Source organism: Hippoglossus stenolepis, chromosome 13 (assembly GCF_022539355.2).
Source record: "Hippoglossus stenolepis isolate QCI-W04-F060 chromosome 13, HSTE1.2, whole genome shotgun sequence".
In the NCBI taxonomy this organism is placed as follows: domain Eukaryota; kingdom Metazoa; phylum Chordata; class Actinopteri; order Pleuronectiformes; family Pleuronectidae; genus Hippoglossus; species Hippoglossus stenolepis.
In genome coordinates, this window is record NC_061495.1 from 13,625,039 (window position 1) to 13,653,030 (window position 27,992).

Genomic DNA, 27,992 nt, shown 5'->3' on the forward strand with positions numbered 1-27,992 from the left:
TCGATCACAATAAAATAAACTCCATGTTTGAATTAATAATATATTGTATTATAATGTATAAATGTAAAACCCAGAGTTGGCAAAGGAGAAACAATCCAGATTATAGGTCTATAAAAACAGCGGTGGTCATTCGAAGCTGATATTTCCGACGGGCCCTGAACGCGGGGCACTTTCCCTGTGCTGACCTCTGACAGGCTCATGGATCCGCTCCCCCCATTCACAAACACGGAAGCAGCATGGCGGCCAACGGCAGCGGCGGCGGCGGCTCCGACAGGCAGCGGGTGGCCCAGCAGAGACTGAGGATCATCGCCGGACATTTACGGAGGCCGGCGGACGACGACTCGGACGTCCGGGCCGCGGAGTGCAAAGCCCCGCAGAGCGAGTCAGACGCCTCCGCTGAGGGGAAGACGGTGCCCCGGAGAAGGTACACGGCTGTGATGGAGCGGCGGATACGAGTCCACTCTCTGTGGCCTTAGCTCGTTAATAAGTCAAACAGCTGCCGGCTCCACGCTGAACAAACACACCGGGGATGACACACACTGACACACCGGCTTCCTCCATCTTCAAAACACACACATAACACAGGGAGACACGGCTAAGGCAGCTAGCCTGCTAGCTAACCTAACAGAGGAGCCATTCATTTCGGTGGGTGCGGCTGGGTTTACCCTCAGTTTAACGTTGGCGTGGTCGACTTTTCTCCAAGTTGTCTCAGCCGCAACCTTCTTTATGTGGCTCATAACTCACCATTTTATTTGTCCTGTGCTATTTGTCAGCGTCAGTGATGATTTAGTTGCTACAACAGAAGCGTCGCCTCCCTGGTTCCAGCACTTTCTGTTGCTTTCAGACAAGAAAGTGGCTGAATCGAAATTTGGCGACATTTTACGTACGAGACGTTGCAGAATACCCCCTTACGTGTTAATGTGACGTACAGCTGTCACTCGTACGTTAATTTGTAAGTGTAAATTATATTACGTGCAACTGTTGCTGTGAATGTCAGTGTTACGTCCAGCTCTTACCGTAAATGTCACGCACAGGCCTTACTGTAATCGTTACTGCAATTACTACTACTAATGGTGATGTCACGGTAACAGCTTATTATAGTAGTTCATGCCACGTACAAATGTACGTCTGTTACGGCCGTTACGTCACTAGCTTCAATACTCAATAGCTGTACATTGGCTGCTTGGGCTGTTGCACCTGATGCATTTGGTAGTAGTAGTTACATGTTATTACGGAAGTCATCATTTCAAGATGTGTGTGAGGAGTGAAACTTCTGTCTTCTCTGGTGATGTAACTGTCCAGGACTCTACGACACTGGGCTGGTGTGTCAGTCTGAAACAACAAGCGCAATAGTTTGGGGGTTTTGGCCTTGTGAAAGACATCTTGTTCTTTTCTGGTCTCAACAACACATTGGTTATATCTTGGCCCTGTCTTCTCCCCCCCCCAGATGACGAGCTGGACTATAGTCATTTTTTTTTATATCAGCAACAGTTGGATAGTTCAGGAAAACAGTGAATAGTTCAGTGCTGCATGGCGCACCCGCCTTTTCTTTCAAAACAAATAAAAAAACAAAGATCCTTGTAGGTTGGTGGATCCTTAAAAACAATCCATACATTTGTTTTCTTTTTCTTTTTTATGCTTTAATTCCTGCTACTTGTTTGGGAAAGTACCAAGAGACTTCCTCACTCAAAGTCTTCTCTAGTGACACATTTTTTGCATAGTTAGAATGGTTTCAGTTCCAGTTTGACAAGCTTTTTGGTCAAGATAATATCACATTTATTGAAACCACCACTGATGCATTGGATAAGTGGTCTCCATATTGTTTTCATTTGGATTACTTATATAATATTAACATGTTATTATATACAGTTTGCTTAAACTTGCTACAGTCTTGTATATATCCTACATTTAGTGACTGTTAAAAATATTGCATGTTTTTTCTTAGACGTGTTGTAAAGACCTTTTTGGAGGCTGTTGAGGTTTTGTTGAATTGTATTCCATTTTACTGAGAGGTATGTTGAATTTTTATCAAGTGTAATAACACATAAAAGCAATTAAGATATGAACTATATATGTATACTTCTCAGCTAATATCAAGATTGATTGACATTATGTACAACTTTTCAAGTCTTTCTGTCCAAAGAAGATCATATGTATCAATTTATGTTTTCACAATTTACGCGTGAAATGCACCTTTCACACATTATGGGTGTCACACTTTACAAAGGTAGTGCAAAATATACATAACAATGTTGGGAATACAATCGTTTTTAGTATTGATTGAAAAAATTAATCAAAAAAGGTTTTCCCTAGCTGTATAGCTTAATACACCCTCTGTGCTTAGACCTGCAATTCAGACAAGGAAAACCTCCCTTCAAAACATCTTTATGGTGAAAAAGTCAAGATGCATGCTGATTGTGAAAAGCTCATTTTATCAGGACAGATTCATTTAGCGCAACTGTTGTGTTTTTAATCAGAACCTCTCTAATGGCCTGAAATTGTCCCTCGGTAATGGCTGTCCGTACCCGCTGACCTTGCCAAGTACTTGGCCCATTTATTGATTCATTTTTAGTCAGTATGTTCTACACCTATGACAGCACATCAGTGGTGGTGAGGATTCATTAAAGTGTGACTCGGTGTGTCACTCTCATTTCTGTTCCCACTCTAAATTTATTGGAAACTCAATTTTGGCAGGTATTAATCTTAATTATGGCTTTTACGCCACTGTGTTAGCATCCCATCCCGAGCGACTCATGATGAGTTATGGCTGCTCTGAGTGGTGGTCGAGCTGCAGCGGGTCCAAGCACAGTGTGCAAGCTCTGTACAGTGTCACAGCACAGACAGTGCAGCCACATCTTTGGTTATGCTGCTGGTCGTTACCTTGGAATATCCCTCACTAATGGCATAGTAGCATTTGTGTGAGAAATTCCACGTCTTTGGATAGTGAGCTCAGCCATTTTGGGGGAACACCTTTTAGTCACTGCTGGCTGCATTCCAATGTGTTTATTGCTTTCACAGCTAAGACCTGATGCGTGTGTGCTATTTAAGTGGATTTCTGTGCTAAATGATTAGCTGGAGTTTCTAAGACCAGGGCATACGATGGGACCCGATCATAAACACTGAGCGGTATTCAAAGCAGCTTTGGCTAAGACGGCCTGCCAGGTGTCATAAATGTGAAATATTTTAGTGCGTTAAATGGGAAAAGGCACGGGGAGAGTTTGTAGCTTCCTCTGTTGATTGATATGCTGTTTGAATGTGTCCCTTCTGCTTCTCCATGGCTATGTCAACGAGCCGTTTGTTTGCGAGCCTTCCTGCAGATTGTAGTTTAGTCGTAAGCACCACAGGGAATATTGTAGGTGTGCCCGTCTGCTGCCTTTCCTACTGTAAATTTGCCAACTGATAGCAAGCCCTGCCTTATACGAATCAAATGGTTGTGAATGAAACAACAAATGAATGAAACATTTTCTCAATGCCATTGGTCGGTTTGTTCCAATATCAGCATGAAGTATCAGATTGCTAGGAAAGACTGTCTCTTATTTTATCTCTGGGGAAATTGCTTATACTATCTCATAACAGCCCAGAGGGACTGTGGTGCAAATTACGAATTTGAGCGGGTTGCCGCCCCAAGGAATAACCTTCACATGTGTTTTTGTAACTACCTCTCATGATATTTCATGTCATGTCTTAACTTTAATGTAAGGCATGTGAGTTCTAAAGTCAACCTGTGCCAATATTTACCTTTCCACAGGCAGGAGATTATGAAATGGAATGGCTGGGGATATAACGATACAAGATTCCTCTTCAATAAGAAAGGTCAAACAGAATTTACTGGCAAAAGGTACAGTATACTGTTACACCACACTCTACATTTCATATTTAAAGACATCAATTAATAACAGACTCTGATTTAATTTTAGCACAGCCGTGTTAAGCTTCAGCATTCACACTTGGTGTGATTTGAGTCTGTAGTTCTGCTTTGAACAAAATTGACAGCCCATACTGTGAACCCAGCATTTTGAAATCCAGTTGCTGTCTCCTTCCTACGCTTACAGCAATGTGGTGCTACTGCCACCTTGTGGCTGGCATTTGAACTGTTAATTGTCATCTGAGAAGGTCACTGGATGGGATTTTCAGCTTTCCCAAACTCTGTTGCTCATTAACAGAAAACTCTCTCCAATCTGTTCAAAAATGGAACATATTATGTTTGTAATTATTGACGTGTCCCTGGGCAGTTTTGGGTAAACACAGTTTTTTTCACTAAGAGTTTGAAAAAAAAACAATTAAGTTTGAATGTCTGTGGGTGTGCAGAAACAAAGCCATATGCCCTCAAACTCACCGAATATAACAAAGAATATCTCTCTCTGCTCCTTTATCCTCGTCTATCATGACAAGAGCAGAATTAGAAAGGGTCTTTATATTTTAATCATGACATACGACTGTGCCTTTCCTGTCAAATTGTACACACAGAGACATGGCACAGGGTACATGAGGATGTATTTTGACTAATGACTGGAGCTGAACAGGATGTTGCACAGCAAATGGTTTCCTCCTGTTCGAGCAGTCGCCACAAACTGCCCCGCTCCCCCCTCCAACTGAAAAGCTACCTTCGGTGGTGTACAGTGACTGAGGCTGGGGCACAGTTGAGTGAATGTCAAAGATGGTACTCTCCTCCTCTGCGCTCAATGTGACAGAGGCTTTTTTCATTCTGGGGTGTGTTTCATGGTCTCTTGGACAAAGGCACACCACAGTCCTCTGATAGGCTGGCCCAGGCCGTGCCAGCAGCTCAATTATGCAAGGGATGGCGAGAGCGGTCACATGGACAGCACTGTCACTATTGCTCTGCTTGCCTAATAACCTCGCTGGTCCCAACTGTCACACTCTATTCTTATTAGACACAGGTTTGGTTTTCCAAGTAAAAATGACCAGTCAAGCAATAAAATATATCTTCAGTTCAGGATTTGGACTTAAAGTTGAGTATCCTCACCGACCTGTCTTATTTTACACAATCCAGGTATAGGCTAAGTGGTATGATCCTCCCTGGTCTGCAAGATTGGTTTGAAAACACATTTGGAGCCAGTGTGCATCATAAATCCCCCGCAACAGTGAGTAAATGTCCTGTTTATTTATTGTGTCCTCAGTGAACGGTAAAGAAGAGCACTCAGTCAGAGTTCATGACCACAATGGCTTGTTTTGTTTCAGACCATTCTGAATAGCAGTGCTGTGCAGCCTCCCACTCTTAATGAGGCCTTCGTCGAAGAGCTGAAATCCACAGGTGTTCCCTTCTCTCACGATGCAGAGGACAGAGTGTTTCGCGCTAACGGTAAGTCACGCTCTTCACCCCCCCGACCCAAAAACAAATTTAAAAAATCACATTGCAACCTTTTATTGTTCGTACACGGCAACCTGTGTAACTCTAGATTTTTTTATTTAACAATATTCACATTCATTTGTGATGAACTTGATGTCTCATTCGTTTGTTTTCTTTCAGGCCATTGCTTACACGAGATCTTTCCCCTCCGAGAAGGGAAAATTGGTCGAGTTCCAGATACGGTGGTATGGCCAAGTGAGTTCAGAATCTGTGTTATCTGTTTTTTGTTTCTCTTTTTTTTTTTTATTCTCCTCCCACATAGCATCACTGATCCCCCTGACTGGCTGAGGTGATTTAAAGGGTTAATCTCAGCAGAGGAAGCGATATTAAAATGTATGAGTGAAAGCTTAATAAGAAGTGTCAGGGGGAGGATGGTTGACACCCAATACTCCACAGTCTGCTCCCTGCACAGTTCGCCCATGAATTATGATTCTGAGATTGGTTTTCTGTTGTTATGGCTGGCACTATTTTATCATGCAAATGAGTGTTGACTGATGGTTGAAACTTGATTAGCAGCCTCCCAAATGGGCAGCAAATCACCAAGCAACTGTAGACTGTTTCCCCCCGCTATGGCACCAAATCTTTATCTTACTGACCTCGCAAATGCTCTCTCATTTATGATAGTTTGTTGAACTGTAATCCGTAAGCCAACGCTGTGTGTTTAATTGGATGGCAAAATGTATTAGAACACGGGCATTTCTCACTGCCTCCAAAAGCACTTGAGGCCAGTCATGCACATCCATGTAGGTGGGTATTGCTACTCCTCCCACTCACTCACCACTCCGCTGTGAATGGAAGCGGGCTTCGTGATTGGCTGAAGCGTGCTCGTATTGATCCTGCACATCTCACCCCAGAGAGCGTAGCTTCATGCAGTCTGACTCCGCCTAAGGAAAGCCCCGGGCAAATCACAACCATCAGGCAAATCAAAATGCGCCCTGCCTCTCCCCTAGTCCCCTGCTCTAATGGCCCAGCCCATATAAATTTGTTTATTGTCTTCTGTATATATTTAGCATTTTGTGCCATATTTTATATCCTTTACAATGTGTCGACTCTTGCTATTATGAGCACACGTAATTTATGAACGCAATAAAGGACAATAAATGGCAAAATTCCCCTTCTAATTTCAAAATGATGTTGTTTTTTTTTCAGACTGCCACAATGATGTAGTGAAAATTGTGGAACTGGCGTGCAAACATAATGTGTGTTTGATACCATTTGGAGGTGAGTCGTGACATTAAAGTTTCTAACCAGCATAATAACATATCATTAATAAGACCCTAGATGTTTATTTACATTTAATGCTCTTGAAGACATTATGTTTGCCAATCCCCTGCTCGTGAAATAAATTTTTCTGTTAATGAAACCACATATGAATGAACCAGGTATATAATGCACTGATGCTGCCCCTCACTGTCTCTTATCTTTTACTGCAAAATTTAAGCTTATATGGTATTAGAGGAGTTTGTGAACTGGTTCATGATTAGCAATAAAAGGCAGTCCCACAAAGTGTCCTTGTCATTTCTGTCAAAGAATAATTTTATCCAAACGACTGTTTACACTGCACAAACTGTGTTTTTTAACACTCAATGCTACAGGCATATTTCTGTCTATAAGCAGGAAGTATTTAGGTTTGGTACCCAGACATAGCTTTACATATACATATATAGATATGTGATGCCAGAGCCTCTGCTTGTGCAGGATATAGAAGGTAGTTGCGTGTACATATACTGAATACAGTATACTCTATGTGTGTGTTTAAATATCTGAAACCAGGAAACCGTCCAATATATTCAAATGGTCCGTATGAAGGCTTCTCGACCATTAACTCCTCCTCATACTGCTGTTTTTCTCTTTCAGGAGGGACGAGTGTCTCTAGCGCTCTAGAGTGCCCCCCTGAGGAAACTCGCTCCATTGTTTCTCTGGATACCTCACAGATGGTACGTAAACGCTTGTGTCTGCTATATGTCACAAGTGTTGATCTGCACTAATGATGAGAAAACCTGAAATAAAATGAAATGCAATCTGATATATAAGTTTAACAAAAACTATCTCTGGGAAAGAGAGATCATTATTCTGGCTTACATTAAATGAAAGATGATACATTTTCAGTCTCCCATGAATGTAAATGAAGAGTGACAAACAATTTAAATCATATGCCATCGATATATAATGTAATGTTACATACCACTATCATAAAGTAGCCTCAAAATCCATCATAGTATAGCACTAATTCAACATGCTTTGACACCATCTTAACTGGGATTAAATCGTTTTTCAAAGCAGGTAACTGAAGGGCTCATGTTTTAACTTGTATTACACTGGTGCAACTGGTTTTATAATGGTCTGAAGAAAGACTCATTCAGTTTCACTATTCTTACTCAGACACACCAGGCCATGAATTAAGAGGGATATTTTGTCATAACATGAAAAAACATGCATATTTAAACATGTATTTTTTTTCTGAATATCTTTTTATATATTAGGAATGCATTACTAATTTTGAAAGCAAAAAAATGTCTCCAGTGTGTATTTAATGTGCAGTTTAGGCACATTTATGATTCTTCGACATCAGCCATTAATCTTATGTGGATACCACTGCCCTCACAGTGAACATGATAACGTTTCATTGGTTATAACATAAAATGGTGACTATTGTCACCAGTACAGTACGGCCCTTTGATCCACGCGCACACAGAGGTGATATATAAGCTGTCTGGATGCCGCGAGCCCACCAGTCATTGAGTTTGGAGCCACAGACACCAGTGACCAGTGTTCTGTGTCAGGGGTCAGAGGTGGGGTGGCTCCAGTGGAAGCACATGAAAGGAGCAGTATGGTAGGAACATAAAGTTTATTACCTCTGGAGAATAATTGATGGCAGGTGTGAAATGGCCTCCTGCAGGTAGGGGTAGGCCAAGTGCCCAACGGCCCAAATAAGTGGCATATATAGAATTAGATGTTAAATTGAGTTTAACCTTGAGGAAACCGACCCTTTCCTCTGTCCCCTAGCCCCTCTGCACACATTTATCCTCAAGACATGTGACCGTCAGACTGGAAGGACACACTGCTGCGAAACTTTCAGTATTGTGAGCAAACGGCCAAGGGACTGTCTGCGTGGACTGCTGTTGAGGGCAGTGTTTATATCAGAGATATTTTAAGTCAACATAACAGATGTCGGCAGGTTTAGAGTTCAGATGACCGACATGGTGATAAACAAAAAAAAATCTTTTAATCCTGTAACCTACGTCAAATGAATGGTGTGATTTTCATGTTTGCAAATGATACAAACAACATTACATTGTATTTTTTTAATATTGTAATGACAGAATGTTTTATTTTTTATGGCAGAACCGCATTCTGTGGATTGATGAGAAAAATTTAACTGCCCATGTGGAAGCTGGCATCATCGGTCAGGATCTGGAGAGACTAGTAAGTACCGCTCATATATATTCATGTTCATCACCCGAAAGAGCTTTGCGTTACTGTAGAATGTGCCAGCAGTCGAGCTGTGTGACCATTCACATGCAGGTTGTCCGTGCTCAGTCACCTTGGTACTCTTTGCTCAGAGGATGGAACAGGGCTTAGGCAGGAGTTTGAGACGGGAGCAGAGTGCTGAAGGGGGGAGATTAGAGAGTGAGGCTGTGGTCATGAGCAGATGGCACCATCAAGCTAATTCAGAAAAATGGAGAAGGAGCGGGCGTTTGATGTAGAGGAATGCGTGAGCTGCATCTAAAGCAGACTCCACCTCTGCATTTAGACCGGGCCATTTTGATGGAGCAGATGGGTCTGCATTATAAACTGCCTTCCAGGGGAGTGCTGTGATAAAACAGGGCCTGATTTCACCCCCATATTGTGCTTCTGGTGGGGGTTGTTGTACTTTAAGATCCTTATTATTATTATTATTATGACTATTGAATGTTTCTGTGGGCAGAAACAATCCTTCGGGGGCTGGACTGCCTTGAGGAGAACGTGTGGGGTTCTGAATGACCCCTGAGGAATAATTGTCATTTTATTTGAATGAATAAAAAAGGCTGAAACGTGTCCTCTGGAAGTGTGCAGCCATCATTTTTCATGTGACATCAGTGCTCCAGTCAGGCAGTGGAATTTGACACAGCTCAAAACCGCACTGATCTCTCTTCCTTGTCTTTTCATGCTCTGTTTTTCCGCGCCGTTTATTTTAGGCTTTTGTAAAAAAAAAAAACTTCAATGCCATAAAATCTGGGGTTTAGCATTGCAGCATAACAAGAGCAGTGAAATTCAGCTGCAGAGTAGCAATTATATTTTTTTCTCTATTGCTTGCTGTTTCTTTTCAGCTGTTATTAAAACATTCTTGTGGGTTTACAATGAGATTGTTTTCCAAACATTTAAGGCTCATGTTTATTGTAACTACGAAAGCACTTTTTTTCCCCTTTCTTTTCACAGCTTAATGAGAGTGGCTACTGTACAGGGCATGAGCCCGACTCCATGGAGTTCAGCTCCTTGGGGGGTTGGGTCGCAACCAGAGCATCGGGCATGAAGAAGAACATCTACGGCAACATAGAGGACCTGGTAAGTGTCCCACCCTCACCTTTACCTTCCTGCTCATGTTTGTTCCAGAGAACAGTCAGGACACAGCCGTTACTGTACAGCAATTAGGAAGAACATTATTAGCGAGAGTGTTTTGGACTTTACCCTCACCTCTAAATGCAGTGGTCACAGTATCAGTCATTAAATATGTTGAAACCTGTGGCACACATTACAATATCCAAATTCAGTTTTCAACTTTTGTAGAACTGAAAGAAAATTTTGCTTCACTTGAATATTTGGTAAAAAATTGTTTCTTGCTGTTTTCTGCCTGAATAGGTCGTCCACCTAAAGATGGTGACCCCTCAAGGTGTAATTGAAAAGAGTTGTCAGGGCCCACGCATGTCCACAGGCCCAGATATTCACCACTTCATCCTGGGCTCAGAAGGTTTGCCACCTCTCTCATGTGATTTCAGTACACCGGAGCACGTGTTTGAGGTTGTGTGTTAACGTGGGTCTGTCAAATCTTTGCGATAAAACGGTAACATCAGGACGGTTCTCATGCTACTGGGTTTCTTACACATTAACCAGCTTTCGTCAAGACGTGATCCTGAGGGGTGTTAGTTAGGAACCAGCCAGTGTCCTCCCCACCCCATCTGCAGTGCCCTGTCCTTGTGAACGCCCACAGAGAATACTGCCATATGCCAGGTTCCCCCCTACATAATGAGGAGGTTCAGAGACTCTTGGCATCGTTATGTTAAACAGCTGTGGATACAAACTTTATATTCGCCCTACAAAGCTCAGCAATCTGCTCCCTGACTGGGCTTGGATCAGAGCAGAAGTCTCCATTTGTACCCATTAGAAATGATTCCAGTACCATGAGAACACCAGTGTCAGATCAAAATCAAATGTGTTTTAAAGAATGTTGTTATTTATTGCTAAATTACTAGTAATACTATTTCAGAAGAGCAACATTTTAAGATGTTGCTCACGACTCTTGTGGTTAACTCTGAGTTATACAGTATAAGCCACTCTGTGAGTCAACCTAGACCTGTGTAAACTGGTCTTAGTCAGACATCTCATTTTGACTGACCTTTGTTATGTTTCGGTTGTTTTATGTTAAGTCAGCCACATTTATTTTTCATTTTGATTCAGTCAGCACACACTAAATAAGCTTATGAATAGAATTTTGTATATGCCTGAAATATTTTCATGTGGTTATATAACGTTTATGTAGTTTCCCTTTATCTTACTTCTCTGAAATGAAGATTTAAAGGACAGTGACAGCAGTGAACACAGGACTGTACATCAGGGCTCTGCATCTGCCTCCTTATATAAAATCCTAAAATATGAAGAGTGTTATGAATGGGTGAGTCTAATGTCAGATTCTCAAGTGTTAAAACTTTGTAGTTTATTAATTAGGGCCCGAGCACCGACAGTGGGAGGCCGTATTGAATTTGTAAGGATTATTTATAATTTATAATCATAGTAATAATGATATATTAATTTTGCTACACATAAGAGTATGTATAATAGAACCTTTGATGTTGATTTTGCTGCTGGGGATTGGTGCATATGTAGAGATGGGAGAGGACCACACAACTGTGGGAGGGCATGTTCTTCTGGGAGGCTGAACACTGGAGCTGAGAGGTCATACCAACGCTCGGCTTCATTAAAATTATCTATCTCCTCACCCCAGAAATCCCATCCTGCATTCTGACAGTAGGCCACAGCAACAACAACAACAACTGAGCAGCACTCTAAAACCCTCACATCCGCTCTGCATGTTAAGTGGAACGCATCCATTTAGTTAGAAATGACTGTGAAACCTCCAGTTTTTAATTCACCGCACAACAACAGGGTCTCTCTATCTCTCTGACCTCAAAGTAGCCGGAATGCAAAGTATTTTCTTCTCCCTCGCTGCAACCAGTGTAATGGATGATTAGAATAATCAATGCTAATCCCTTTGTCCTCTATACTCCTCAAACATGGAGGATGAAATGTTTGTTTGTGAAGCCAATTCATGTCTTGTCCATTTTTTGATTGTAAATTGGTGGTTTCACATTGGTCAACGTTGCCTTCAGAGCTTTTCTATCTCAAGTTTTTTATATTCCTTTTCCACAAATACTAATCGTGTAAAATGAGTTTGGTTTAATACCATCAGTCATGGATAAAAATGCTTAAGTTGCACCACAGCATTTCTTGCATTTCATTCACCCAAGGGACAATGTTTTTCTGACCTTGCTGTTCTTTTTACCTCCTTTTACCTCCACCCCTTTTCTCTCTCTCTCTCTCTCTCTCTCTCTCTCTCTCTCTCTCTCTCTCTCTCTCTCTCTCTCTCTCTCTCTCTCTCTCTCTCTCTCTCTCTCTCTCTTTGACTCCTCCTTTCCATTATCAAAACCTAATTAAGTCACATGTTTTCTAGTGGACCACTAGGGAGCAGCATGTGGCATGTAGTGTCACATTTAACAACATTCAGGCTGAGGGGAAATGTTTGATACAATTCACTGTGATATATTTTGTTTGTTTATTCATTAACATAATTGATGAATCCCTGAGCCAACTAAATGTCCTAAATGCCCATCACAAGTTGCAACAGTCCAAAACCCAAATATATTCAATTTGTTGTAATACAAAACTGAAAAAAACTGATTTGAGATTATCAAAACATTTATTTACTGTCAGTCGACAAATTGTTCCTGCACTACTTGAAATGACTGCAGTGCAGTGTTAATACATCATAAAGTTTGCATCTATGCAAGTTAAAAAATGTGAGCAAAGGTATTGTGACAATTATTTTGTCCAGTAGCTTGAAAACTGTGATTCAAAGTTGGCTGATTAGTTGTATTGTTCCTCGTGCTGGAAGGAAACAAAGTTTCATCAATGCAATAAAAACATTAAGTAAAGCATAGTCATAAATCAGCAAATAAAGAATAGAAAAGAGTAAAATACATATTCACCATATGTCCCACATAATGGGATACATAGTCTCAGGTGGATACTATCATGACGAGCTTGTTTAGCAACAATTTAAACTTTTTTAATTTTTAACGACCACAATGAAAACAAACCTTCAGGCGTCATAGTCTTTTTATCTTCTGTGATTTTAATGTCTATAATAATGTGTTTTTAATCATCAAATAACTTGATTCACTACGCTAGTAAAGCTAGTTAAAATAAATGGATTTCCCTCAGGTGTTGGTTTTTGTGTGAATATTTATGTGGTCTCACAAACACAGCAGAGGCAACGTCAGTTTTACTGTTATGGAAGTTGCCATTAGCAGTTGCTACTAGCCACTGATATTACTACTGAGCTGCTGGTGTCAGGATAAGCAGTAAATTTAAGATGACATATGCTTAAACGTATCATCTCTTTAAAATCTCTCACGTTCTGTCGGCTGTTCTATTGTTCTCTGTTGTTGTCTATGATGATGATTCACACTGTGTTTACTGAGACATTTGTCATTTTTAATGAAAGTAGTTAATTATTGTAGTTGGGTCGGATGTTATGACATAGTCTCTATTTAGTGTTTTCTCATCAAGATGAAAATCTGACTAGAGTTCTTGTTGTTGAGATTTATCGTGGTCCAAACTGAGTTGTGCATTTTCTTCTACCGTGCTCTGGGTGCGTGTCTTTTTTCTGCGTGGCGTTTATGTCCACTTTTCATCCACTCCTTGTTGAGGATTTTCCACTTTGTTTATTATGCAAATGTTTAAAAGAACAATCTTGTATTAGTCTCCATTGTGTCAAAGCTTATGAAACCGTGGGTGCTGGAAAATAACTTTTGACACAACCTAAATTGTTTTGGTGTTTATAATAAATAGTATTAATGGTGCAGGCTTAGGGGATGGCGAATGGCGCTCCCTAGCTACAGTTTACTTTCATCTTGGATACTTGTATAAGAAGAATGAAACTCAGACACATTTGCAGTGTGAGTGGGGAGTTGTTTCGGGTATTCAATATGACTCCTTCCGCAGCAGCAGCTAACGACCGACAGTTTTGCGGGTCTTAAGGTCAGCCAGGGTTCCCTTGTACCTGTGCATGTGCTGCTGCTGTTGCCTCTCGCTGCCTTTGATAGAGCACTGCTTTATTTCCTCGTGCTCTTAAAGCTGATAAATCTTAGTTGCTCCCCAGTGTGTGGTAGAAAACCAGATCTGCTTGGTGAAATGTGAGACAAAGGTCACCTCCAAAAAACCCTTGGGACGTGTACGAGAGCCCTGTAAAACAGCCTTAAGTTCCGCTAAGGGTGGGGGTTAGGCCATGTAAATTATGGGAACTGATTTACTTCTCTCTACTTAAAATCTCTCACTGTGATTTTCCACAGGAACCTTGGGCGTGGTCACTGAGGTAACCATGAAGATTCGTCCAGTGCCAGAGTATCAGAAATACGGCTCTGTTGTTTTCCCAGATTTTGAGCAGGGGGTTGCCTGTCTCCGAGAGGTCGCCAGACAGGTATCAAGTTCATCTATCCTTTAACATGTTGTGCTTTGTTTCTGCTTTCACACTGAGAAGGTAAAACACAAAAATGTGTCTATAAAATATTTTGCTCCACAACATTCACTCAGGAGCAAAAATATGCCAATTATTTCAACTTTAAAGAAATAATGTGACATTTATCATGTTAATTATCAATAGTTAATGCTTAATTGATAATTATTAAATTCAACATTTTTATCTTGATATATGCTGAATTTCTTTACTGCCAAGACACTACATGTTGTCTTTTTATTAACAACCTATCAAAAGTATCTTTTATTGCTTTACTTGTGGGTAGGGTTAGAGTTAGGGTTGGGGTTAAGTATTTACCACTGTTGCCTTAAGACCCTGACTCACCAAACCCACTTGGGCAATGTCCTACATCCCTGGTTCTCCTCAACATAAATTCTTGATGTCAGTAAATTCACACATGTAGATCCTTCTCTGTTATTTAGCAGGAACTATGATTCTGACAAACTAATCTTTTTTCCCCAGAGGTGTGCTCCAGCATCTATACGACTCATGGATAATAAACAGTTTCAATTTGGTAAGTTTCGTTAGATTGTTCATGTTATATCCATATCACTGCTGTCATTACATCTTGTGTGCAAACATAACTCTCATTTAAGGCCTGAATGTTTTGTGGTAACTCTTCACTACACGAGTCCGCTTCTTATTTGACCTGAATTCTTTTCAGCCCCAACACAACCTCTGGCTTTAATCAGAAAGCTTCGCAACATGTGGCACATGACAGGCTTTTAACCAACAGCAAAAGAGTTATCGAGTTTATTTAGAGTCACATTTTGTTTCACGTTCTTATTTTCTTTCCAATGTTTGGGCTGGTGTTACATTGATGTACTGTGTACCTCAGGCTCTGACAGGAGAACAATGAATGGGATTGGTACAGAATGCATTGATTTTACATTCTACAGAACTGAATTGTTAAATTGATTATTATTTCTGTGGCAAAATAGCTGCAGACACACACACACACACACACACACACACACACTCACGCGCGCAGAACAAATTGAACGAGATAAAAAAATGACCCTGGCCAAAATTAAGTAGTTGTTCCATTGAAGTTTTATAATGTTGTTTCTTAAGGTTTAGTTGGATGCATCGGGCATAACCAGAGATCTCTGTAAAGTTCCCCAGTCTCCAGGGATCTCATTATCTCCACTATATTTCCACTTTTCACAGAGTAGGCACTTCTTAGCATTAAGTAGGGAAGATGAAGCGAGCAGGTTTTTCACTAATAACTAAAACTCATGGCTCTGTGATACCTTCTTGGGCTTATTAGTGGCTTGTCCTCTCTTTTAATCATGTTGGCTGTTGAGTAAGGAGAGTTGATGTATTCACAGGTCTTTTTTCAGATTGGGACTACAAGTACAATTTAGCACTGCCTGTCTTGATACACAAGATGAAAAATGAGAACATTGTAGTAAGTAGCAGGGTGTGTTGATATGCAAAAAAAAGAAACTAACCAAACCACTGAGGGGAGAGTTAAAAGTGAAAAGTATGCACAGTGTAGGTGTAATTTTCTCTCTCTGGATGTTCAGTATTTAATTAACGAGTATGATGGCTGTGAGAGACCTAAAGACCTGCAATCAAATTTTGGAATGGAAACAATTAGGACACTAAGTGATGAAGAGACTTGAGCATGGAGGGAAATAAATGAACTGTTAAGTCTCGGCGACATCACCCGTGACTTCCCCGCTGTGATTGATAACCATCCCATTGGCCCCAGCCCCTCATTTTCGCTTGTCCACAGGCGCTTTTGTGCGTCCGATCAGGAATAAATCAAAAAGTGTGGGTGAGGAAGACGGATATCACTGTGTCAACCCCACTTCCCTTCGGAAACCTTCTGATTTATAGTCGCTGTCGCTGGCAGCCACTGGCCAGTTGTAAAGTTATTCAAATGCTACCATTTGTTTTTCCTCCTTTTGTTTGAAACCCCCAAATAAATCTGACTGACTTGCCCTCCTCAGAACGCTGAGGGACGCAGGCAGGAGCGGGGTATGACTAATGTGTGAAAAATATTCTGTTTTTAATCTCACTTGTTGTTGAATAAACAGAGCTGATTTTTATCTGACATTTTCTCAGGTCACGCCCTGAAGCCTCAAGTGTCTTCGATTTTCACATCTTTTTTGGACGGCTTGAAGAAATTTTACATCACCAAGGTAAAAAATGAAGTAATTAGAAGTGAACTTCACACCGTTTTCTTGCCGCAGGTGTTTTTCATGAAAAATGTATCCAACTCTTTAATCGCCAGTTCAAAGGGTTCGACCCCAACCGCTTGTGTGTGGCCACCCTGCTGTTCGAGGGAGACCGTGAGAAGGTCCTGCAGCATGAAAAGCAAGTTTATGACATTGCTGCCAAATTTGGGTGAGTAGTTCTCCCGCCTCCTCCCTGTTTTTAGAACGATGCATTGCTCACAGATCACGCCCGTGTACGAGAACAGAAATGAAAAGGTGCAGTTGGGTGGGATTTTGAACATGATTGGGAGCTGCCTCAGGCGTCCACGTCACTTTATTTAACCAGCCATTAGAGTGAAAAAGGATGGAGAAGCACAGTTACACACTTCAGACTTGGTCTTCCACTCAGTAGTTTGTCTCTGTGTGGATTGATGGATCACCCGTGGACGTCCTCGTGTCAGCTTTTATGTTAAAGTAGGTGTGGTGTGGGCGGTGATAGCGGGACACAGGTCCCCTCAGGCAGCGCAGGGCGAGAGGACACAGCCTGGAAGTGCTTCCTTTCGCTGTTGTCATTGATCATGAAACGGATCAATGAGGACTTTTTGGTGGAGATCAGTTACCTGTCAGCCTGAGAGCACTGTTCTCTCTATCCTGAGCCTGTTTTAAAAACCCTTAACAGGAGCATCACAGATGGGTTCATCCAAACATTCATTAACCTTTGTGCCATTCAACTGCTTATAATGATCAATTATGTTTTTTATTGGTTATGGCTGTGAATTCATTATTCAACACATTGTTGCAGTGAAGTGTTTTATTTAATCTTTAACAAATAGCAGTAATTTCTAGATAGCTGTCCTTTAAGAGAATTGATGTGTGAGAATGTTTGGTCTCTTTCCTTTATGCTTCTGCTGTTTTCTTTCTTTCTATGAGAATCTAATTTTGAAGTCATTATCTGCAGTGTTACCTCTCTGTTGTACAATTATTTCTTGTTTCTTTTGTGCTGATTTTCATTTTCCAGTTTTCTCTTTTCATTGTTTTATTACACCAGAAGATGTTTTCTTAACTTTACAGGTCTTCTTTTGCTCAAAACTGTTTGGGCAGCTCCTTCTCAAAGAAAGAAATTAGCCAATTGTTGTACCTTGTGATACAAAATCCACCTGAAAATCACAATTATGCTTATTTACAGAAATCTGAGAATTGTATCTCTTGAAAGTTAGAATAAAAAAAAGATCTATATTAAGAGATGATATATAAATTAAGTTTCCATTTAAATATAAAAATAAAAGTTTGCTTCAACGGAAGTATGGATGCAAATCGATCAGTCAGACTTTATTTGTATAGCCCATATACAAATAACCATTTTCCTCATAAGGCTTAACAATCTGTACAAGGTGCAACATCCTCTGCCTTATACTCTTGAATAGGCTGAGGAATATCGACTAAAACCCTTTTAACAGGAGGATTACTGCAGAAATAAGAAACAAGTGAGGGATCCCTCTCCCTGGACAAACAATGATGTTGTGTGTAACAGAGCATAACATAACAATATTTAAAACATTTTAGAGAAAAGACAGTCTAACATAAATATGAAAATATAACTGTTTTTCTTTCATTGTTTCAAATATGAACACTTAATTCTTTATACATTTAAACTATTACGGTATTGAATGTGACCTTAATCAGTCAGAAATCAGCAGTTCATTACAGCTTCACTTTAATCAGGGATCCTCAGTCCTCCTCACTGGACGATGTCCCTGATTTCTTCCTGGGGGATTCGGACTGATTATGTATTACTGTTGTTAGCCTCACTGTTTGGCTCTGCACCCAGATTTGCAGGTAGCTGGAGCACTGCCCTGGCAATGGCCAGCAATTAAATCATAAGAAACTTGTCAGTTACATGCAGCAGCCTCTGCTTTATTGCATTATTTCAAATAAATCGTGATCACCCATCAGATCAAGTGCCAGTGATGGATTAGTGCGGTTCTGTGCGGAATTTTTTCTTCTGGTGTTTGGAAACAGGAAGAAGGGCAAAAATCAATATAGTGATTTTCTAATGAGCTTGGCCTGATTAGTTTGGGTGGTAGATGAAAATCTGATTACCCACTGCAGGTGATGGATGTGTGGCTGACCTGTGGCGATGCATGGAGCATAGCTTCATTGATCTGTACAATGTCGGAGTGACAGGCTCCCAGGCAGCTGTTGTGAGAGGGAGCAGTCGGACCAACAAAGCTAAGAGAAAAGAGCTGTTAAATATTAACCCTGTTATCTGCTTCTAGGGGCCTGGCAGCTGGAGAGGACAATGGTCAAAGGGGTTACATGCTGACCTTCGTCATCGCTTACCTCCGGGTGGGTCACTCCTCTGGGGTTTTTTTTTCAGCCCGAGCTGATGGGCAGGTGGGGTGGGCGGGGTGACACGGTCTGACAGCAGATAGGATAGCAAGCAACACAGAGAAGCAGCAGAATGTGACCTCGGGAGATCTTTGATTTGATCTGGTCACAGTGGTTGTCAGGGGGTCTAACACCGAGGTGTCTGCATCATGAGGACAGCATAGTGGCTGCAGCCACAATGACAATGGAGAGTTCTCTGAGGTCACTTCTGTCAGAGGCCTGTCGAATAACCACCGACATGTATAACTGGACTTCTTAAAGCTCTGTGATGTGACTGTTGTGACACTATTCATACAAAAGCTTTTATGTTATCAGTGGAGGGTATTTCTCCTGGTGGATTTGTCCAGAAGAAAGTTGTCTTCAGACAGAAAATATCCCATTGACAGCAGCAGAATAAATCATTACAGATATAAAATAATCTAATTCAAAGGCTTCTAACACTCTTCAACCTCTTCCTACTGCTACAACTAAGAAAACAGTTTTCTGTCAATGATGCCGTTGAAATCAATAAGCCTCATTTGCAAAATAAGGTTGGGGATGATTACTAGCCAGAAAATTTGCCAGCACCTGGATTTTATAGTGACATGGTTACAGTGCATGTAAGTGTTATCCAGTTGCCTATACAACCCCAGTATACTGACTTTTTATGTGCAGGTATACATAACTGATTGACCACTTATCATCATTATAATGCTAATATTGTATTGCTCGCAGGACTTGGGGTTGGACTACTATGTGATTGCGGAGTCCTTTGAAACCTCTGTGCCTTGGGACAGGTAAACACACTGATTAGATCTTTTAAATTTCAATTGATATTAACATTTTTCTTTAGTCACCTCCCACCCATTCAGTCCTGAGACTCTGCTGTAATAACTCATGCTTTTCCCTTCTTTCTTCTATTTCTCATCGCTCCTGTCTTTGACGTTCACCTTCATGCCTTTTCTCCCCCTATTAACCAGCTCTGTGTTGGCGGAAGCTTTGCTTCCTCAGCCTATAAACCCGCCATTATAGATGCGCACACACACACACACACACACACACACACACACACACACACACACACACACACACACACACACACACACACACACACACACACACACACACAAACACACAAACTCACACATGCAGAGGATCTGTGTGTGTTCAGTGTGGGGATATGTTGGCACCAGATTCATCTCCTATTCACATGTGGTCTTTTCTGCATGTTTTCATCGTTGTTTTTTCTTTACACACACGCAACAAACGAGAGCACACACAGAGCTCCGTGTCGTGTAACATGCCTGACGGCAGGGACCAAGAGATCAGGCACTGAAGCGAGCATATGTGCCTGGCTCATTACCCACCCTCCTTCCCCATCCTCCACATTCCACACACGGCTGCACATGCTTAGGACTGGCGGCCATTTCCACACCACAATGGTCATCATGTTAGTCACTCACTCCTCTTCACTGGCCCTTTTCTATGTAATACTTTTACAGTACTAATTGATTCATATTGCTTTTTTAATAGACAAATATCACAGTTCGGAGTTGTGACATGACAAAGTCTCATTTTGCTTCTGTTTTTTCTTATTCAGACGTGACTTTTTTAATCTGCCATTTATTGCACTTTATTTGCAGGGTGTTGGACGTTTGCCGGAATGTAAAGGCACGCATTGTCCGAGAGTGTAAAGAGAAAGGAGTGCAGTTTTCACCATTATCCACATGCAGGTACAGTTAAGAATAACAGTTTAAACACAAGTTGAGCCTGAAGATTTTGCAGACTCACAATATTCAATGGGTCTCCAACACATCTACTAGTACAGATAATACCTAATTTTCCATTCACACTCCAAAACAGCAAATCTTCTCTAACCGGGCTGCGAATTGTGATTTCTTCTTTTATGAATTAATCTATTGATTAATTATCACCAATGAATCAATTTATATTAAATTGTCAGAAATTTTGGGAAATTATGCCTCGACTTGCTCATTCTGTCCAACCAACTGGAAAAACTAGCAAATGTGATATATTTTTTTCTCAAAAAATTACTAAAACAATAAATTAGATTTTATTTATTTTTTTATCAACAAATCAATTATTTAAACTATAATATGTTTTTATCTGCAAACCCCCTTTTACCAAAAATGCTTTCAAATGTTTTTAAGGGTCAAGGCTTCCACTCGGCCCGATGCCTGTTCATCCAAACCAAAGATATGAACTTTGTCTTTAGCTAACAGGGAGTTGTAGGTTTTAGCAAACTTAAACTATAAATAGTGTTTTTGTTGGGGGTTGCTTTCGCATTAAATGCTTCCCTAGAGTGTTAGCATGTATTTACAGCAGCATTTAGGGGTATGTGGCACTCATTCCTAATAAACTACAATAGTGTGAAGGATCATTTCATCTTGTAGCAGTGTGGCTCACTGATGTCTTTTTAATAGTTCTCGGACAATGATGGAGGTCTGAGGAAGAGCATGTGCAAGGCTTTGATCTACAGGAAAACTTGATGTTCAAAATGTCTAAACAAAAAACTGAAACCCTACAGTCAATGAAATAATTGTCTACTGCAATTCAGGATAAGAATGGTCTAATGAATCTGACCGTTCATTGCTAACTTTCAATATTGAGGTTGCATGCCCAGGCCTCCCCCCACACCCCCAGTGAGTTAGCAAAGCCACGCGGACAGACAGACAGACGGCGAGCCGGTTGAGGAGCAGCAGGCTGCCGCTCGCCGATTGAGGAGCGATTAGGCCTCAGCCTGATTATGCTACAGCCATTCATTTCCCGGCTGCGGTCTGTCACATGATTGATTTGTCCATTTAACCTCTAGAACAGTCAGTGTGCCAGGTGATGGGCCATGTCAAATGAACAAGGGCTCTGCACCCTGCTCCTCCACGGGGAACAAGGCCATAGAGGAGACATGCAAACTGAAGAAGCATTTTATTCTCAACAAAAAGAGCATAACACACGTTCAGGCTGCATTCTTGTTTAGAGGCAGCCACATGAAGTAAAATGAAGATTGTTTTGGTCTTTAGAAAACAACAAACTGATCTTCTGTTCCACATCAGAGGGACAGTTGAGTCATCCTGTTACCTGCAGTACAAATAGTTATTATTCACTTTTAATCATCCAGTATTTATCCACTTTCTTATAACTCAGTTTTCACAGCCGTTAACCGGTTCACCGTCCTTTTACAGTTATAAAGACTACTTTTACTTTAGAATTTTAGAATACTGCACAGATTTTCATCTGTCTGTGGATATTGCACTGATGTCATTATTGTGTTCTTTCTTGTTTTTACTTGTTGTCTTGACATTCTCTCTGTGCCTTAGAATTGCCCTCTGGGGACAAATCTTTTTTTTAAATTTTTTTTTTATTGAATTGATAAAAGAACTTAATGTCTGATAATGTTATGTTATTAAAGGTGACAGTGCCTCCACACAGCCTCCGCTGTCTGGAAAACATGTCTTTGTTTAACATTTAAACGTTTCTCACAGGGTGACTCAGACATACGACGCTGGTGCCTGTGTCTACTTTTACTTTGCCTTCAACTACAGAGGACTCAGTGATCCAATACATGTGTTCGAACAAGTGGAGGTAGGTCCAGCTGTATTTTTATCAACATGATACCACCGTTCAGTCTTTTCATAGAAAATAATTACATCTGATGTGATGATGGTTTGTCTCTGCTGCACCAAATGTCAGATTATTATATTATGTAACATGACAGAAATGAGTGTGGTTATATTTTGTTTTTATCTCCCAGCATGCAGCTAGAGAAGAAATCCTTGCCAATGGAGGAAGCTTGTCACATCACCATGGAGGTACTAAGAACTAAGAATCTCGTGTTAAAAATATCAAGTCTGTTCTAACACATTATTCACGTGTAGCACTGTGACAGTTTTGTAACGGGAGCATTTATATTTGCACCTTCTCCTAAATTACAATTTGTGAAAAGCGGTTGTTCTGAGTGGCAGCGACAGCACCGCGAGCGATCCCAGCGTGCTCTTCCATGCTGCCGAGCAAGAGGCCAGTTCTGCTGCATATGTGCATTTGGTCAGGCGTCTTTCATTGGCTGTACAAAATATCTTCCTGCAGCGTGGATGAACGCCTCTGACTCTGCTATTTGTTCATTTCACCAGCGACCAAATGAAACGTGAGCAGGGGAGCGGAGGAGGGGGGGTGGAACAACTCTCCGGGCCCCATCAGGGCTAACCGAAATGGCTGCCTTATCTATATTGCCATCCGCCTCGCTGTTTTCATACATCACTTCAGGCTATTCATCAAACCTGTCAAAAACAGTATGCAGTGAATCAGCTGTGATATTAAATCACAATTTTTCCTGAAGGCGGGGACAGGTTCAAAATTAAAAGATTGCTAATAAAAAGGAGGCGGCGGGTCGGGGTAAATGATGCAGCCGTTATCACCGGCTGTATACTGACCTCCAAACGGTGGCCCGGCCACCCCGAGCAGCGCGGGGAGGTGACAGGGGGGAGAGGAGGGGATATTGATGCAGCTCCCGTGTGCGAGGCCCACTCTGTAATTGTGATTAATAACAGTGGGGCTCGCTATCTGGGCGCAGACAGGCCGGTTTGTCTGCCCACAATCAGCGCTTGACAAATGGAGCTAGTTTCACTGTTTTTGTGTATCAAACAAAACAGATGTAGTCAAGGATGGTGAGGTGGGAGGGCACCGGAGGAAATATACATTTGTGTGGCCCTGTGTTTACAGCAGGTCAGCGCTGTGCTGCGTTGGCGTAGGTACGAGAATCTGGGTGTGTAGAGCTCTTTCTCTGCAGGACATAATACTCAGCTCACCTCGCCATGTGTTGACTGCTTCACCTTCGCATCATGGTGAGTGTATAATCAGAGCGACTGATATTTCTCACACTTACTCACAGACAAAACACGTGTTACACGTTCTAATATTCTTTGGTTCAGAAAGCCAGGATCCTGGGAGAAATGTTCTCTTTAACTAGGTCACCAATGTCGCCGCGGTGAAGAGTTGTTGAACATCCATCACCGGGAGAGTCATCCATCTATCAGCCCTGCACCTCCTCAGCCAATACTCTGCCTCGACCATATCACAGGAGCGCAGGGCCACTGCCTTACCCCGTCTTTCTTGTCCCGACCTCCATTTGTCAGGGAAAGCCGCTGAGGTTGAGAACAGCGTGTCACCGGGGTGAAGCTCATCCTCACCCTCTACAATATCTCCTCTGTATTGGGGCCACCCCTGGGTGCCAGGCATTGTCCCCCCACCTTGTGGCTCCACAGAGCTCCAATCTCTCTAAGTCTATATCTCCACAGAGGTCATTGCACTCAGGAGACAGAAAATATGACCTGATTTGGTGAAGTTCCCCTCGTGCCATCCGCCCTGTACTTTCCCACACAAGAGAATTATGCCACCTTAAAAAAAAAAAATACTGTCATTTAAAATAACTACCTGCACTTCTTTGCATGTCTCAGCTGCACAGACCAAGCACGGGGAGATTGATTGCAATAGCAAGCAAAAAAGAGAGACTATGACAAGATAGATGTGTAAATTATCACAGTGATGGAGGCAATGATGCAGTCCCAGCACCTTCTGTTTTCCCTCCTCGGAGGAGGGAGGGATGGAGGTGGAACAAGGGGGAAGGACTAAGGCGGAGGAGGTGGTGGAGAGCAGGCGACTTCTTTTAGTTATTGGGCAGCAGCTGATTGGTCCCTCTGTCACCATCTGGAGGTCTGTGTGGTGTGAGAGTCTCTGGTGACCCCGCTGTCTGCCCTGTTTTGTCAGGAGACGGGCCTCACTAGCCTCATGGCCGATCCCCATCTGGGTTTCCTGGCTTTGCTCTGATAACACGGCGCTCCGACGCGTCAGGGTGGCCACCTCCCTCACATGCCCTACTAACACAGGGGCATCACACGCCTGCCTATATTTTCAGGTCTCCGTATCTAATCTCATGCGATTACGCTGCTGGTTGTAAGTGTTTACCCAGCGAGCAGCAGCTGTTCCAGGCTGGTCTGTTCTCAAATTTATCTTTTGGAGGTTTGGAGGAAAGATAAAGTGTAAAGTTACTTCAGACTGACTTTTAGTTATTATATTTGTATTTAGTCAGGTTTGTTTCTTTCTTAATCTAACCAATGTAGAGTCCTCTTATAAAAAGCCTCTGTTTTATTCAACCACATTAAACCGTCTGATAATTTTTTATTGTTTTTAAACTGATTTTCTCTGAGACATTATAATAATATGAGCTCCGGGTCATAAAATATGCATCAGCCTTAGATGATATTGTTCCTCAGTAATTCAGATTCCTTAAAAAAATGTACAGGTAATTCATTTATTTCTTGGGCCCCTTGGTAGTTGTTGGTTTAGCCCAGTTGTTAATCCAGCTTCGCTACTTTCTTATTCTCTGCCCACATTTTGTGTTTCTGTCTAAACCATCAAATATAACAAAATGCCAGCAAATATATACAACCCTTAAAGAAATACATTTAAAAACTCAACATCTTTGTGTGACTGCATTTCCTCTGCTGCATTCTTCAGGTTAAAAAGTCAAAATATAAACGCTCACAGATTGCGCCTGAGTTTACACATTGTGCAGCTTAATTCGCTCGTAGAAAACCAAAGTTTCTATTTCGCTTGAAGTTTCCCTTGGAGTTTGGCTGCAGTGCCGTCCCCCAGTCCTCCGCAGTCACCAGACCTCTCACTGGCTCCAGACTCTCCGCAAAGAACCTGTCGGGTGCAGGCGCTGTGGAGTGTGTCGGACTGGACAGCTGGCGAAGCTATGGGCACCCTCACTAGGCTTCATGCCACGCTCGCTCCTCAGGTTGGGAGGGTTTGGGGGAGGGTACAGAGCAGCCGAGAGCCAAAGTCCTGCTGACAGAGGACCATTGTGTGGGCGCTCCACGGTTGGCTTTGGCACCCTGTTGGCGATCAGGCCAGTGTCGGAGGGCGCAGAGCGACGTTCAAGACAAGCAAGCCCCGCCACCCTCACAGGTCAGCTGGAGGAGCGCGCTCGTGTGCACAATGAGACAGAAAACGTGCACAGAAAAGGCCCCGGTGACTCTGGAGGGGGGGGGGGACTGGAGGGGACTGCTGGCTCAAACAGTGAGGCAGTCGGGGACGGCCCGCTCCAACCGCCAGCCGGCCTCCTCCTCTGGGAACACACAGAGCCTAATGAGTTTGATAGTCTGCTGAGCTCCATAAATCATGCCATGCAAAACATTTCTCCTCTCTGAATAAAAGCATTTATCACCCTCTGTTTATTCACTCACTCTCACAAGATTGATTGGCTCCCAGCAGCCCGCTGAGCAATCAGCCGTGCCGATTCCTCTATTTCTCCCCCTTCGGTCTTTTTCCTTGAGTTTAGTATATCTATTTATTTATTTTTTTCCTCTCCCGTGTGTCATTCAGTGGGGAAACTTCGGAAGCAGTGGATGAGAGACACCGTCTCCAATGTCGGCATCGGAATGCTCAAGTCCGTCAAGGACTACCTGGACCCCAATAACATCTTTGGCAACAGGAACCTCTATTGATTCCCCGCTCCTGTCCATCTTTAGCTCACCTTTTTCTAAAAAAAATGTGTGTTTTGGATTAATCAAAACTAAATGTAAATTTAAAATTGACAGTGCCATTTATTGATTCACCCAAACCTTTTTCTTTGGCTTTATATTGCACTTAATATGCTGTAACAATCATTGTCGGTCATGTTGAAGCTCATTTTTGCTGTTGTGTCGTGTCCTCAGCTTGTCAGAGCCACGGACACGATGCATCACGACATCATGCAACAAAACCTTGATATTTGTTTTTGTCATATTTGCTCTTGTTTAACATTTTCCTACATATCCTTGCCAATATAGTTGACCATTAAATTTGTTTTTATTTTACTCTTTTTGTGTGTGTGCGTGTGTGTGTGGCACTTCTTTAGTGGTAAGTTCTAGACGAATAAGCTTTCTAAAGCTCTGTGCCTTTCTAAAGCTTGTCTCTGCCTTCCCCTTCTCGTGCACACCACTCGTGCACAGTGAGTCCCTATGTGAAGCAAAACAAACTCAGACATGATGTTTTCACTGTCTCCTGTTTGTCTTTTTCATTCCCTCAGGCCTTTTGTTGTACTGAACTATTGCCATAAGACACTTTGTCGAGTGTGTGTCTGTGTGTGTGCGTGCGTGTGCGTGTGCGTGTGTGTGTGTGTGTGCCTCTCCTGACTAAACTGAAAAGCCCACACCTTCAGCCACCCACCAAAATTGAACCCTCCGAGAAGTACAATATGATTACAAAGAGAGAAATTCCTTGTGTGTTATGTTTTTGTACTAAAATTACTTTTGTTTGCATGGTTTGTTAGTGAGAATTTGACGTGGGGGGGTGGGGGGGAGCCATTGTGTGTTTGGAATCCCGTCTGCTTCAGTGTGACCGCGTTTGCAGTTTGAAAGGTCTCCTGTATCCCGGCGCTCACGTTGTACCAAAGACTCAAACACGTCAGACCATGCAGACAAAGTGTAAACATCTGTTTGACTATATTTGATCACATCATGCACAGCTAACCCACATTTCTTTTAAAATCTACATCAATATGCAAAGGTAACCTCTGAAAGCCGTGAAGTGTAGATATTTGTTACTGTTACATGTGCTGAAACTTTGTATTAAAGTCGATGAAGTTCATGTTTGCTCTCTTCAAGACACTGTACTTGTTTCTGCTCCATTCTAATTGGTGTTGCCCAGAGATTCCTCAGCTCCCGAGGTGGTTGAACTTGTTAACCGCCCCCTTTGTTATCTGTATTGTATTAAAGGTTTTTGGAATGGTAACATACTGCAATTTGATATCTGACATTTAACTAATGGTTTTGAAGCCAAGTTTTGCTTTTTTTTCCTTCTGATGTGTGCTTCACTTTCCCGGACCACCACATCCTTTTTTATTCTCAATATTCCCCAATTTTAACCCCTGTGTCAAAAAACATGTGAGAGCTTTTGAATGTTATGGATGTACCTTTATATTTTGTTATTTTCCACTTAACAATGTAGTAACATCCATGTACATTCTGTCCACGCTGTTTGTGCAATAAATTGAATAAAATTCAACTAAAAACCTCCCAGTTGCTGG

General features: G+C 41.9%; 1 protein-coding gene across 1 annotated transcript; it reads left to right on the forward strand.

The window, feature by feature from the left end:
• Window positions 1–160: 160 nt before the first annotated feature.
• On the forward strand, window positions 161–27,984 carry agps (alkylglycerone phosphate synthase). The gene is made up of 20 exons (XM_035174658.2): window positions 161–424; window positions 3,749–3,838; window positions 5,012–5,102; window positions 5,200–5,320; window positions 5,489–5,563; window positions 6,518–6,589; window positions 7,226–7,305; window positions 8,714–8,794; window positions 9,788–9,913; window positions 10,208–10,316; window positions 14,194–14,321; window positions 14,841–14,892; window positions 16,452–16,528; window positions 16,621–16,733; window positions 18,820–18,889; window positions 19,646–19,707; window positions 20,554–20,643; window positions 22,411–22,510; window positions 22,680–22,737; window positions 26,309–27,984. The coding sequence occupies exons 1-20, from the start codon at window positions 237–239 to the stop codon at window positions 26,428–26,430; spliced, it is 1,905 nt and encodes a 634-aa protein (XP_035030549.1). The 5' UTR covers window positions 161–236; the 3' UTR covers window positions 26,431–27,984.
• Window positions 27,985–27,992: the final 8 nt, after the last annotated feature.